This window comes from Paralichthys olivaceus, chromosome 3 (assembly GCF_024713975.1).
Source record: "Paralichthys olivaceus isolate ysfri-2021 chromosome 3, ASM2471397v2, whole genome shotgun sequence".
NCBI lineage: Eukaryota > Metazoa > Chordata > Actinopteri > Pleuronectiformes > Paralichthyidae > Paralichthys > Paralichthys olivaceus.
Window position 1 is genome coordinate 3,808,218 of NC_091095.1, and position 13,689 is coordinate 3,821,906.

The window sequence follows — 13,689 nt, forward strand, 5'->3', positions numbered from 1 at the left end:
TGCGGCATTGTACAAGTTTGTTTCATTTTCATAGTTAGTAGGTTTGATCCCCTCACGGCCCTGCAGCGTTTCACTTTCACACTTTCTTCTGATATCCTCAAGTCATCATCTCGCAGATTCATTTTACTGAAGTTATCTCTCGGACTGTGTGGTTGCAGAAGGACCCTCTCTGTAGTGCAGCTCCCTGTCGCCATCTAGGGGGCATGTGGAGCAGAAGTAACAGAGCCCAGTGTGGTCGAAGTAAACCCACTTCACCCCAGCACTCGTAAAGCCCACAGCTCTGTTTCCTCACCCTGGAAACAACAGGACATTCTCTCAGCTGCGGGCCGTAGCAGAGATGGATCAGAACACAAATAAAGAAAGGCAGAGAGGGGCGAGGGAGGATTGTTTGGTGTGAAAGCCTGCTGAGCTTATTGAGGAATGTGGAATTATGAAAATGGCTTATTTGATTATTTGATATCGTATGTGTTTTTTTTTCACCCTGCGAGTTCATTTCTCATCTCTTGCTCCCTCCCCCTTCTCCTCCTGTCCGTCAGTGGGTGTTGGAATTCTGGACCTGGAGGGGGATTCCCGTCCATTGGCCCTCGGCAGGCTCGGCCACACCGCATCTTTGAAGAGAGGGGGCAGTCTGAGAACGCCACGACCCAGCAGTGAGCACCACATCACACAACCACCCACTCACTCTGTGTGAGGCTTCTTTGACTGAGCGAGACTCAGTGTACATGTGTTTGTTTGTGTCTGTAACACTTTCTTGCTTTAGGGGAATCACAATAAAAGGGTAGAAGGAAGTTGCAGTGCATCTCCTGTCATCACTCAGTACAGTGTCAACACAAACAAAAAATCCAAACCTGTTCTGCCTGGAAGTTAAATGTTCTGCTCTGTGATTCTTTGAATTACAGATGTTCTTAAGGTAGTGGGAGTTGAAAGTTCACCCATGAAGTTCCCATCACTTTAAAGCACAGCAGTTCTGTACTGCGTGTCAGGGAGATCGTATAATATGTGTTTATCTCTGTTCCAGCCTGGCGCTTTGAAACACCTCAGCAGGTGCAGTTTGTTGAGAAACTGTCGGACGTGGTGATTGGTCAGCTGCCGAACTTCTGGAAGCTCTGGATCTCATATGTCAATGGGAGTCTGTTTAGTGAGGTAAATACCTCTGTGAGAAGAAATACTCCATACAACACACTTCAATTATCAGGTCACCCAAATAAAAATAAAAAGCTTAAGCTTTCTCACTTTCCTCAAGCTGAATTTTTTCAAGATTTCGTCTATTCCAAAATAACTGAAGTGAACAAAGTTTTATTTGGGGTTGTCAGAGGGGCCCGATGCAATTGTGACACCAACCTTATTGCAAGAGTCTTTACTAGTTTCTGAAGAACACATATATTGTCTCATGCCCATGATGTCCAAATACACTTGCACCCATCTGAACGCCCATTGGTCTTAAAATTAGGTTTGGTCAGGAGCATTGTTGGAACATTGTTGAGGTGGTAGAACACAATCCCACCAACAAAAATCTGATTTGATGCATATGTTCTCTCTTAACAGCTGGTAAATCTTAAAGGTGCATCCACTAATGTTACAATCAAAACACAGCCATGATTGATTAAAGTACATGGGCCTGATGCAGTGGCTTTTTTCCACCATCAAACAAACAAAAGTACATTTGTAGATAAACTTGGTGCACTTAGATTTATAAAATACAAATAAATAAAACACAAACAAACTGTTACCAACAGAATATGTTTTGTTTAAGTTGAAGAGATCTCATTTGTCAGCTCTGACAAGAATAATCAAATCTTTTTTCAAGTTGTTCTACATAAGAAAAGTATAGAGATTTTTTTTTTCATTAAGGCCACACACAAGAACATCCCTGGATTATTTGGGATGGTCTTTTTCAATGCTGTGTTCTAATTCCTGGAAAAGTAACTTGATTGATGTAACGATACGTCTCTGTGGTTCTGTTGAGGATATTAACTCAAAACACCTTCATTTTTCCTGTTAGAAAGGTTTTAAAGTTTTATTTCCATAGGTTTCAAATATAAATGTTGAAATGATGAACAGTAACATTATTTAAATTTTTCTGCAGACTGGAGAGAAATCTGGGCAGGTGGAAAAATCCAAGAAGAACGCCAGACAGAGACAGAATGACTTTAAAGTAAGCAGCTTTATGACTCTCTCATTTTCCGTGAAAAATGTAAAAAGATTTTTTAAATAAGTACATTTTAACCCTATTGCATGCGTGTGTGTTTGTATGCTCTGTGTTTTACAGAAAATGATTGAGGAGCTTACCAATCGGCTGGTGAAGCTTATTCGAGGGGCTCTCCTCCCCACCACCCTGCCACAGGGGGAGCTGAATCTTTACGGAGGCTGGGAGAACAAGACGGAGCTCACTGGAGCCTGGCTCACACAAATCATTCACACTGTCAGGTTCTCATACTCATTGTTTTACTTTTGTGCCGTTTTGAAATGTTTACAAGCAGGAGTTCAGCGACTAACCTCTCACTCTCTCTCTCTCTCTCTCTCTCTCTCTCTCTCTCTCTCTCTGATTCATGTTTGCCTCTGGTGTCTCTCACCCAGGAGTTGTCATGACGCTCTGTCTGCGATGGAGATCCCAAACGATTTGCTGCAGGTGATCCAGGATCTGCTGCTGGAGCTGAGAGTTCACTGCCTCATGGTGACTCTGCTGCACACTACAGAAGGTGCGGACAGTAATGAACATCACTATAGCCCAACAGAAAACCCTGTAGTCACAGAACAAAGTTTCCCAAGTTTCGCTAACTAACGTTCACAAACATTAGAGCAAACCAATGCACACTTATCACTAGATCCACACATGTCAAGATACACCTAGGTGCACTGATCACACAAAACTCAGCCGCCTTCTCATGTGAAAAGTAAAGTGCACATACACAATGTGGTTTGGATTTTTAAATGAGCTTTTTAAATTGTTGTTACACATTGTGACAGTGCAGCTATTGGACAGCTGCACAAAGCCGCAAATAATGTCTCCGTGGACGGAAGTGAAACAGCACCAGGAATATATTTATTAACAACAAATGTATATCAAAGCACTTTCATTCTGAACATTTTAATCCGCATTAGTTATGTCACTTAAGACTTGTTCAATTCCAACTTTCCAACTATTTTTTTTTATCTTATTTTCATTATAGAACTAAAAATAGCTCAGTGGGAGGAGTTGTCTGTAGAACTTCTAAGAATTTTCTCTCTAAAGGGAAGAGTTGCATTTAAAAAAAGATTCCAAGAAATCTGGAATCTGCCACATTTTCATTTGATTTTCATTCAATGTTGCATATAAAATAAAATAAATATATTTACACATTTTATTTCATCAGTTTTGAAGTTGATACTCATTCAGTGGTTTGTATTTGAATGTCTCATTTGATGATAATTGAAATGACATGCCCAAAACAAGAGAAGATCAGCAACAGAAAACCGAGACTTTAGATGAAGTTTATTACAATAGTACTTCAAAAATCTTTTCAAGAAGTACTTATCATAAAAATGTCCAGTAGTTTACTAGGGGCTTGGCTAAAACTTTATTTGTTCATGTTTTTAAACAAATTATGAAAGAAAATCATTCATCAGTAACATGTTTCTGGAAAAAAAAACTTTTTGAATATGTTGTTTCTTTACACAATCCCAAGGAAGACAGTAAAGACTTTATACCTTATACACACATTGTCCATTTCATATGTGGTGGTCAGTGTCCTCAACTGCCTTCTTCACCTCATATATCCTTTAAGGTATTAATAGAGAAAGTGTTATGAGACTAACTCCAGACATGCTCGGTTTCATTTGTTGTTAGGTTTGGTCATTTTGAGAAAAGCGACTGGTTTTCACTTAACTTTTCCTCCACATATCATGTTGAGTTTTTTTTTTTTTTTGTCTGAATTTTCATCAGTATTGACCCTGTTAAAGTGTTAAATGGTCTTAGACTGTGGAGAGGTTTGAATTGATCATCCTTTCAATTCATATTCATGCTTTTTTCCTGACTCTTAGACGTGAAGCGTCTCGCTGAGAAGGAGGACTGGGTTGTAGATAATGAGGGAATCACCAGCTTGGTAAGGATGTTGTTGCATCAAGCATTACTTTACATCTCTTAATGAAATATGTCTCATACTCCAGCACATTTTCCCTGAATTGCACTTAAATCAAAAATCAGTATTACGTTTTGCATATATCTTTTTGTTTCTGGGTTTTGTAATTTTAGTATCTTGTGGAAAAGGTCCCCTTAAAATGTTTGTAATCTGCGTTGTTGTGTTTGGTCTTTTTTGCAGCCGTCACAGTTTGAACAGTGCATGGTCCACATGCTGCAGTCGCTCAAAGAGCCGCTGGAAATCAAACCAGGAGAGATTAATGTAAGAGAATAACCTGTCATCACAGCAATGCAATCAAAACTGAAGAAGATAATCTCATCCACTAAATTAAGTGCTTTTAATTTTTTAGGTTTTATGTGTATTCAAATTTATCCGAGGGCATTGTACCACGGCTGCACATTTAGGATGGGATGAGAAAGCCAAATCAGAACTAATTCAAATTAAATCAAATCAGATAATCAGCTTCCCAAACACAGAGTATTCTTTAATCTTTAATTCTTTAATCATAAATCTTGATCATTGCAGCAAACCCAATTAGTTCCCGTAGAAATGAATTATAAACAGCCCTGATTGTGGTTTTACCTGTTGGTCCTGCCGCCCCACAATTAACATAAAACTGTACAATAAATCTTTCCTGCAAAATTAAACTCAAAAAAAGAAACCACTCAGGATTCTCTTCCTTTAGGATCGATGTAATGTTATAATATTAGCAACATGTTTCAGACAAACATCTTCATTCTTCCTCACCCGATTGAAACTTAGTATAGTGGAGGACAGATATGCAACGTGACATGAAATAAAAACACAGATGACTTAAATAACCTGAACACGTTAAATATTCAAGCAAAGCTTTTTTTCTGATGCATGGAGTTGTGTTTTACTATCTCTTCTGCAGGTGTTGCAGTTGGACCAGGTCCAGGATCAGGTCTCAGAGCTCAGTGTGAGCATCATGAAGGTACGATCTGTCAGCCTGCAGCCGAGATTTCAAATCTTTTTTCGCAGTAAAAGGAATTGAAGATAAAATTAAAAATACTGAAATACTGTCAAAGACAACATGCTTGTCCGTGTCTCCATGTTCAACGTAGGTTTTCATCAACTGCTTGGACCAGCTGAGCACTAAGACAGATGGAGACATTGATCAGTAAGTGTTTTGTTTTACATTTCTGTGCACATTTATAAGTTTAACTGTGTTGGATTTAAAATGCAAGTTAAAATCCCCTGTTTGCGCAGCAACATCGCAGTAGACTTGTCTTCTCCAGATCGGTTTGCCGCCATTCAAGAGGGTTTCAGTCCAACTTCTGTAAGCATCATGTTTTCTTTTTTTTTTTATTATTTCCTTTTACTGTTTGGGGTTAATACACCTGAAAACCCACATCTGGCGGCTGCGTCACCAGAGCGTGGGTTCTCTCCTTGACACAAATCGACAAACGTGTCTCTCTCATTCAAACCACGAAATCTTATCAGGCTGTTTCCTGGTTGTGGACAAGAAGCAGATACGTCCTCATTTCCTGTAACTTGTTTGAGGTGTTAGGGTTAAGCAGCGGGGGGGACGAGGCGGAGAGAGAAAGAGAAGGGTGTAGAGCGCCTGTGGTAAAGTGAAATGAAGCAAGGTGCAGATGGGGTTTCCCCTGACCTAAATATGTGAAGCAGGGGCGAGGAAGACAGACTTGACAAAGTGTAGCTGACCAGAGTTAAGACGGGTGTCACTTGATTTCTCAAACTGTAAACCAACAGAAACAACTAAGGACGGTACCCTGCTTCTATTGTACTGTGTGATTTTACTTCAGCCCACTGAAGTCTCTGATCTCATGTGTGAAAATTATTTGTGACATTATTTGTGACGGACTGGTTTGGATTCGTGGGGGAAAACTATTAAAAGCAAGGACATTCAGAACAGAGGACATTTTAGGAGATTTTTCTGAAATGAAATGGAAGCGAGGAGATGGAGGAGAAGATATTTTAGGATCAGGGCATTTTTGCAAAGTGAGAAGATTTTAGGATAGTGAGGATGTTTTAGAAAATCAGCACCTTTAGGAGAGCAACAACATTTGGACATTTTTGAGGATATGTAAGGTCAGTAAGTAAAGTTACGTTACATTTGGAAAGTGAGGACAGGTTTAGAAATTTGTCACATTTTCTGTTTGAGGGTTAAGACATGGTTTTAGGGATAGAATAAGGCTTAGAGGTGTGGTCATTGGGAATGTGACTTGGGAATGCATAATGTATAAAAATGTGTGCGTGTGTGTGTGTGTGTGTGTGTGTGTGTAGGAGCAGCGTCTGCTGATCATCCTCAGTAACTGTCAGTACCTGGAGAGACACACCTTCCTGAACCTGGCCCACCACTTTGAGAAACACGGCTTTACGGGGACAGAGAAAATCACACGGGTCAGTTTTTGTCGTTTTACACCTACAGCTGTGTTCAACAAGAAGTTTATATAAAGGAGAGAGAGTCATCACACTTCTGATGAGAACTACAAGTGTTGTCATTCAGAACAAAGACGATCCCTCATGCTGATTGTCCCACATTCACTTCTGAGCAGAGATATGACTATTTTCATTGACTTAAAGGTCATTGTCTTGAAACCTCAGTTCCTCACCTCATTTAAACAAACTCACTCACACAACTGCACACAATGACTAATGGCTGAATCACAATGCAAGGAAGTCCTCTGTCGGTTTTTTAGTAAAAGCAGGTGAATCATTTTCTTTGAAATATTGATTTGGACAGTTCTGTTGTTCAGTGAATACTTAGATCGGTTAAATTGGATAAAATTAAATATTTACATCAATGCAAACATGGAAAATAAGAATTCTCACATCATGTGCCCATTGTAATTAATATAAAACTCCCACTGTGTGATGCATCTGTCATATTGCACATGAACACTGCAGATGTTTATATCAAACTTTGGACTTTAAATTAACCACCACCACAAGTTCCTTCTAAAGTATCTGTTTGATTGTACAATTTTTAAAAGTACACACACACAAAGACACCTTGATTATTCATTTCTGTGGACGGGTAGTTTCATGGTTCCACCTGCTTTGACTTATAAGTGACAGTGAGAAGTTTTTACTCACGTGTATACTACTTCTTTTTGTGGTTACCTGCCAGGTGAGTGTTGACGCTGTACGAGAACTGGACAGAAAACTGTTCGAAGCTTACATTGAGAGACGGGCCGACCCGATCGCTGGCTCTCTGGAGCCCGGCATCTACGCTGGATACTTTGACTGGAGAGACTGTCAAACCCCTACAGGTACGAAACCACACTGAAAGCTAGCTTGGTGACAATTGGAGGTCTGTAACGTAGACGACGTGTTTATCCTTCCTCCCACGATTCAAAAACGAGGCCAAAATATCTCGGATGTATGTGAACCGTGCCATCTTGTGCCGATGACGTAATTTGGAGCCCGAGTCTGCAGAGTAGTGATCGTAGTGTTGAGTTGTGGTATCAAGGTCCCGCTGATACACACCTTTGACCAATCTGGAGTTAATCATGACGTTTCGCTTTCGTTTGTATATCATCAAATAACAAACTGAGAATTATGACTTAACAAGGTGGGAAACAGATAATATCAATGTTCAACACTTTATTTCTACTAATTTCAGCAATTGTTTACATTTTCAGACGATCACTTCTACGACGTTTCATAAGAAAAATGTCCCATTTTCACGAGCCACTGATCAACCCTGTTAACAAATCATAGTCAATAGTCAACTTCAATATGAGAATACAAATTTTACAGTATAAAAAAAGTTATTAATTACATTTAATTGGAAACGCATATCAAATTTTAGACGCAGCTCACTGGTGAGATGTGTTATTTTTAGAACAGGCCTGCGGGCGACTCATGCGGTCCGTGGGGGCGACCTGGTTCCCGCAGGCACCGTGTTGGTGACCCCTGGTCTAGGGTCTGTATGTTGTATGTCGGGCCAAGACAACCAGGGGAAATCCCCCACGGCAACCCTAACCGACAACGTTAATGTCATGAATAAGCCCCCTGACAGCCCTGTGGGACGAGGATGCGACATGTGCCGTTTGATGTGTGTTGTTGTGTTTCGTATTTGTCATGTGTGAAGTACGGCTCTTTGAGTATTTACTGTAAACACCACAGAGATCAGCAGATCAGTCCCCCTAAAGGTCTCTCGTGGCCTTAGTGTTTGTGTGTAGCTGTGGGTGTGCAGCGTTGTGTGTTTGTGTTTGCTCACCAGATGAGCTCTAAACCCTGCAGGTGAAACTTAAATGTGTATATGTGGTTTACCTTTGCACAGGATGTGAAGCAGCGTGTTAGAGACTGCGAGAGCATCAATAGGCAGCAGTTTATTACTCAGTTAAAAACGAATAATAAACTGCTCTGAGGCTGCTCTGGGTGTGTTCCTGCCGGTGTGAGTTTGCGTGTGAGTTTGTGTGTTCCGCCTGTTTGTGAAAGAGGAACATTTTGGACTGTAAACCACAGTTCTAGGATATGATACTTTCACTGGTCGCGCTTTTTGTTCAGGACCCCTGTAAAGTGTGTGGGTGCTGCAGAGCACTAGAAATCCAGGATTGTTCACTGTTAGTTTCCAGGTAGAACATTCACTGTAGTCTGTACAGCAGCTCTTCTCCTCACAGCACAGAATTAAGTTGTCTTGTCTACAATGCAAAGGAAATAACAGACAATAGTTATTTATGAATTAAGAATTAAAGTTGAAAAGCTCCGCTGCACACGGCCCAGTCGTGATCACTATAAGCGGTTTCCACAGTATTACAATTTTGTCTTCATTTTCTCGGTTGGGAAAAACCCTACGGGGTCAGGGGGGTGGTACGACTCCAAGTAAATCATCAAACCGTGGTCATATGTTGCTTTATCATCGCAGTGATAAGAAATCCAGAATGTCACATCCCAACGATATGGGACTTTAGGGTTTTGGTGGTGGTGTGCACTCTTCAGTGACATTCGAGTTTTTCATACAGGTTCACTTAGTGTTTCAGGATTCGACCATTTCCTTATACACATTACAATCACATCCCTGCTATGTGACTATAGCTCCATATTTTACATTCTTGGAAGAAGAAGAATCTCTGTAAGCATCATTTCCCTGGATTCTGCTCAGTGTTGTGGGTTTTTCCTCCCTCAGGTGTCAGGAACTACCTGAAGGAAGCTTTGGTCAACATCATCACAGTGCACGCTGAGGTACGAGCACCCATCGCACCTCCTCCACCAAACGCTCTTCACTCTGTGTCTTGGTCGTTTCTTCATTTGCCTCATCGTTTCATCAGCAGTTTTTTTTTTTCCTGTCTCAGGTTTTCACAGTCTCTAAGGATTTGGTTCCTCGGGTTCTATCGAAGATTGTTGAGTCAGTTGCGGACGAGATGTGTCGTCTTATGCAATGTGTGTCCTCGTTCAGTAAAAACGGAGCCCTGCAGGTACACAATGACACAAACGTAGTGTAGATCATAGTCATAGTAAGACCTTGACTCATAAGCTGACCCCACATAGTCGTTGGGGATTTACCTGTAATTTCTGAAAGTGTCATATTTTACTTTAAGCTGCCAACTGCTGACAGTTGACGAGGTTCAATTGATTTTATTTGCTCTGTTGCACCTTTTTATCCTCAAACACCCCGATCCTTTCCTTTCCCTGCATCCTCCTCAGGCTCGTCTTGAACTCTGCTCTCTGAGAGACGCCATAGCCACGTACCTCAACACTGAGAGCAAGTAAGTGCAACACAGACACACACACACACACACACACACACACACACACACACACACAGTGCTGAGCTCACATATATGTGTGTGATTTATGGTCATGAATGTGACAGACATAAATCTTAGCAGTCGCACATCCCTCACTACAATCCCTATTTATGTCCCTTGGTGGGTTTTGGAAAGGAAGTGAAAGTAATCTGGTTCTGCTGTGTGCATGCACTGGGGGGGTGTGGTGGTGTGTGTGTGTTATGTTTGTGTGCATACATGTTTGTGTTCATATATCTTGATGCACACACACATTTATTCTGAACTGTATGTCTTTCCTTTTTCTAAACAAAGTTGTAACTGAGCATCTTTTATTTAGCTCCAGCTTCAAACTGGCTTTGGACGCTCTGCCGCAGTTACACAGCGGAGGCGATAAGAAGTAAGTCTAATACCTTTAAAACACAGTTACAGGGTGCGTAACAAGTTAAATTGAAGAATCGAAGGCAAACAAACAAACAAAAGCAGTTTGAAAATCACACATTAGAGTTACAGATGAGAAAGGAGAAATATAATAAAACATTCTAAATTAAAATAGTCAGTAAGATCACAGCCAGGATAAAACAAAATTCTGAGAAATGTCTGGACTTCAGTGCATGTCTGAAAGTAGCTTGATAAAAATGTTTATGTATAGAAAGATTTACAAGAGGATAAAGAGCTCGTCAGTCAAATCTTCCCAAAAGTTTTTGGGGCCCTGACAGAAAAGGCCTGGTCTCCTTTGATCCTCAGCCGGGACTGTGAATGAAGAGCAGGACTTTCGTTGAGGACCTCAGGTTCTGATCAGACAAATGGTATCAAAAGATCTGAAATATACAAGTAAAGTCCAGAAGGAGCCTTAAAATTCAACAATAAAATCCTGAAATCAATTGTAAAATGTACGAGAGGCGGATGAAGAGAAGTTAACACGGTTACTAAAACAAGGGATTGTGAACTTCTGATCTTGTCTTCATGGTGTAAAGTTTATTCCCCAGTGTTTCATTCATGTTTTTCCTCCTCAGGTTACTGGAGGAGCTGCTGAACAAGTTTAAGAGCAGCATGCAGCTGCAGCTCACCTGCTTCCAGCCCTCGTCTGTGCAGCCTGTTAAGAGATGAACTCTCTTCACCTCTTATCTGAATCATCTAATGAACTTCTCTCTTATCACTTTGTCAGCTCATCTCCTCTCTTCTCAGAATCACTTTCACTTTCTGCTTCTTCTGATTGAACCTTAATGTCTGTTTGTGGAATCTTGAAGACACCGAATTAGTTGATTTCATTGTTACTGTACTGGACAGTCCCAGCTTTGTTAGTTATGCTAATGACGCTAATGTACGGCCTCTAAAACACGCTGCGTGAGTTCTGCCTCAGCGACGACACGCAAGTCACAACCAGAGTCTGGAGTTAAACTTCTGTCCTGAAGATTTAAAGAAGCCATTGATGTTTTGTCCTGTGACTTTTCAGTCGCCCAATAAAGTGAAACAAGTTAGAAGTTGTTATTACGTTTGTTTTCTCCACGTCGGATTTCACTTTTAATAACCTCAAGGTTCACGTACTTTCTTGTTTCTGAGTTTTTTAGACATCATCACCAGGTCCTGGTTGAACTGCAGGTGTTTGAACTTTCCATTATCCTGAGCAGTGTTTGGGACGCATTGGTTGAGCCTGCTCGTCCTCGGTTGGTAAACCTCGACATCCCCGACAGGCTTTGAACAGGTTACGACAAGTGAATGTTCGGGTTCGGTCACGTTGGCAAAGTTATCTAGTGGTTTACACTGCATGTCTCTGTAATAGGGGAAAACATCAGGCTCGGGTTAAATCACAAAATACCTGTCGGGTTCAGGTCGTTTTCTTTCAGGCTCGAGTCCGAGCCGCCCTCTGCTCACATCATCATCATCTGATTCCAGACCTGCATTCAAAACCAAAGAAACAATCATCAGTGCGACAACAACTTAATCAAATGACAGAAAGTATTTATGGAAAAGAAATTATTTGACTTGTTCTTTGATTTTTTTTTTATTCTGTCCCTCTGCTAACATGGAGGAGGTGTGATTTGGGAGTTTATCTGCATTCACAATCTTTTGGACCATATTTTTGTTGTCATCTTTCACCGATTTGTTTCAAAAGTTAATCATCTGCAGAAATACTCCTGAGTAATGTTTTTACCAAGTTACACACACACACACACACACACACACTCTTCATGGGGACCATTTTGCATTTGTGCACAGTCAGTTAACAGACATTCATCTGTGGAGCTCCAGCTCTCCGGTTCACTCAGGCTGTCTGGCCTCATGCCGTTGCTGTGGAGGGTGTGGGCGGAGGGCGTGAACAGGGTGTGGGCTCAGGGCGTGTGCAGGGTGTGGACGCTGCAGGCCGTTAGTCAGGGCAGAAAAGCGAAGAAGCTGCAGGTGAATCCCAGAAGAAAGTGTCACGATGGTCACAAAGTGGTTGTGTGGTTATGGTCGACCTAGAGTCGCTCAGGCGGAGGAGACGCCCACGCTCACATGAGGCAGTTTTCATGACACACTGGTTTACCTGAGGACAGTGTGGTCGTGGTGTCGTGTTGCTGACGCAGACACTCAGACTTCAAGCGACAGATCGGTTTTCTTCAGACTTTGTTATTGTCTGTGCTCTTCACTGTTTCCCATCTTCATGCAGGGGAAAGCCACGCTGAGCCGACAGGAGCTGTTTTGATTCTCACTGTTCTAAACTTAGCTCGTGGTCCTCCCACGGATTCATTCACGAAATAAGATCAAAGCCCCAAACTTCATCCGCTCTCCTCCAGCTCTCAGTTTACAGTAACAGACCTGAGAGGGAGTTTTCTAAAAAATCATTATTTAACTTTTACTCACCAGAACTTTGTTCCATCAGCGACGGATGAGAAAGAACCTACGATGAACCTCCACCGTGATGTCATTTCTCTGCGTTAGTGAGCAACTGAAAGAACGAAGAAATCTGACACATCTAAGACGATGTGATCGTACTCGGTTCTCACAGATGTTGTCGTGCAGCTGGACACAAAGTTTCAGAAACTTTTTTTACTCCGGAGATTTGAGTCATTTGACCTTTTTTTTGACTCAAAAATAGTTTTTTTCTGGAGGTGACGGCTGAAAAACTGGGGTTTGACGATGATGTTTTAGGGAACTGGACTTAAAACACTTGCCAATGTGCAAATGTACAACTTGACACCACGACCTGCACGACTGAGAAACTTCACACTTACAGTTACGTATATTAGTTTATTAGTATTTTGGGTCGCCTTCACTGTCCCATTGGATCAGGACGTTCACAAAAGCATCAACTCCACCAGTTGAAACTACAATACAATAAATTGAGATAATATTTGCGTCCACATGATTCATGATGGCTCTGGAAACACTCATTGTATTCTAATGTCAGTGATATTCTTACATTTGTCTAATAATCTTCACGTCTCAGTTCTTCCTGTCGGTGTCGCTCTCCTGGAGAAGCCAAATTCTCTCAAATTCAAATTTTTTGTTTTTTCACAAGTGTTCCAGTAATTTCCTCAAACAACTTTACTTTAGTTTTTTTTACAAGTGTCTCTCAAACAGGAAGAATTTGTTTTGTGTCCGTTGGCAAATGAATCGATATTTGGTGAATATTTCTGGCTGCTGGAGTAAATGATAATGTGTTAATGGTATAATTAGACAACAAAGGAGTTGATGCTTCGGGCTCAGGATGAATATTTATTGATCAATATATTGTTGCTCTTTATTTGTTGGCGATAAGAATTTCAAAACTCTTGGTTTTCCTCTGTTTTGTGTCGATTTTGATATTTCACAGTTTAAAGTAAAGTTTTATTCGTGTAAAACTATTCATGGTATGTGTTTATATTCTGTAA

The 13,689-nt window shown here is 41.0% G+C and overlaps 1 protein-coding gene across 1 annotated transcript in view; it reads left to right on the forward strand.

Moving 5' to 3' along the window:
• exoc2 (exocyst complex component 2) overlaps window positions 1-11,319 on the forward strand; it is a 40,169-nt gene extending 28,850 nt beyond the window's left edge. Inside the window, exons 12-28 of the mRNA XM_020102598.2 lie at window positions 537-650; window positions 1,019-1,143; window positions 2,087-2,155; window positions 2,270-2,427; window positions 2,578-2,699; window positions 4,021-4,082; window positions 4,299-4,379; window positions 5,014-5,073; window positions 5,204-5,259; window positions 5,349-5,418; window positions 6,387-6,503; window positions 7,234-7,375; window positions 9,238-9,293; window positions 9,404-9,526; window positions 9,756-9,817; window positions 10,176-10,235; window positions 10,852-11,319. Of these exons, the coding sequence (XP_019958157.2) occupies window positions 537-650; window positions 1,019-1,143; window positions 2,087-2,155; window positions 2,270-2,427; window positions 2,578-2,699; window positions 4,021-4,082; window positions 4,299-4,379; window positions 5,014-5,073; window positions 5,204-5,259; window positions 5,349-5,418; window positions 6,387-6,503; window positions 7,234-7,375; window positions 9,238-9,293; window positions 9,404-9,526; window positions 9,756-9,817; window positions 10,176-10,235; window positions 10,852-10,945 (1,571 nt within the window). The 3' untranslated portion in view covers window positions 10,946-11,319. The remainder of the gene's footprint in view (window positions 1-536; window positions 651-1,018; window positions 1,144-2,086; window positions 2,156-2,269; window positions 2,428-2,577; window positions 2,700-4,020; window positions 4,083-4,298; window positions 4,380-5,013; window positions 5,074-5,203; window positions 5,260-5,348; window positions 5,419-6,386; window positions 6,504-7,233; window positions 7,376-9,237; window positions 9,294-9,403; window positions 9,527-9,755; window positions 9,818-10,175; window positions 10,236-10,851) is intronic.
• The last annotated feature ends 2,370 nt before the right edge of the window (window positions 11,320-13,689 follow it).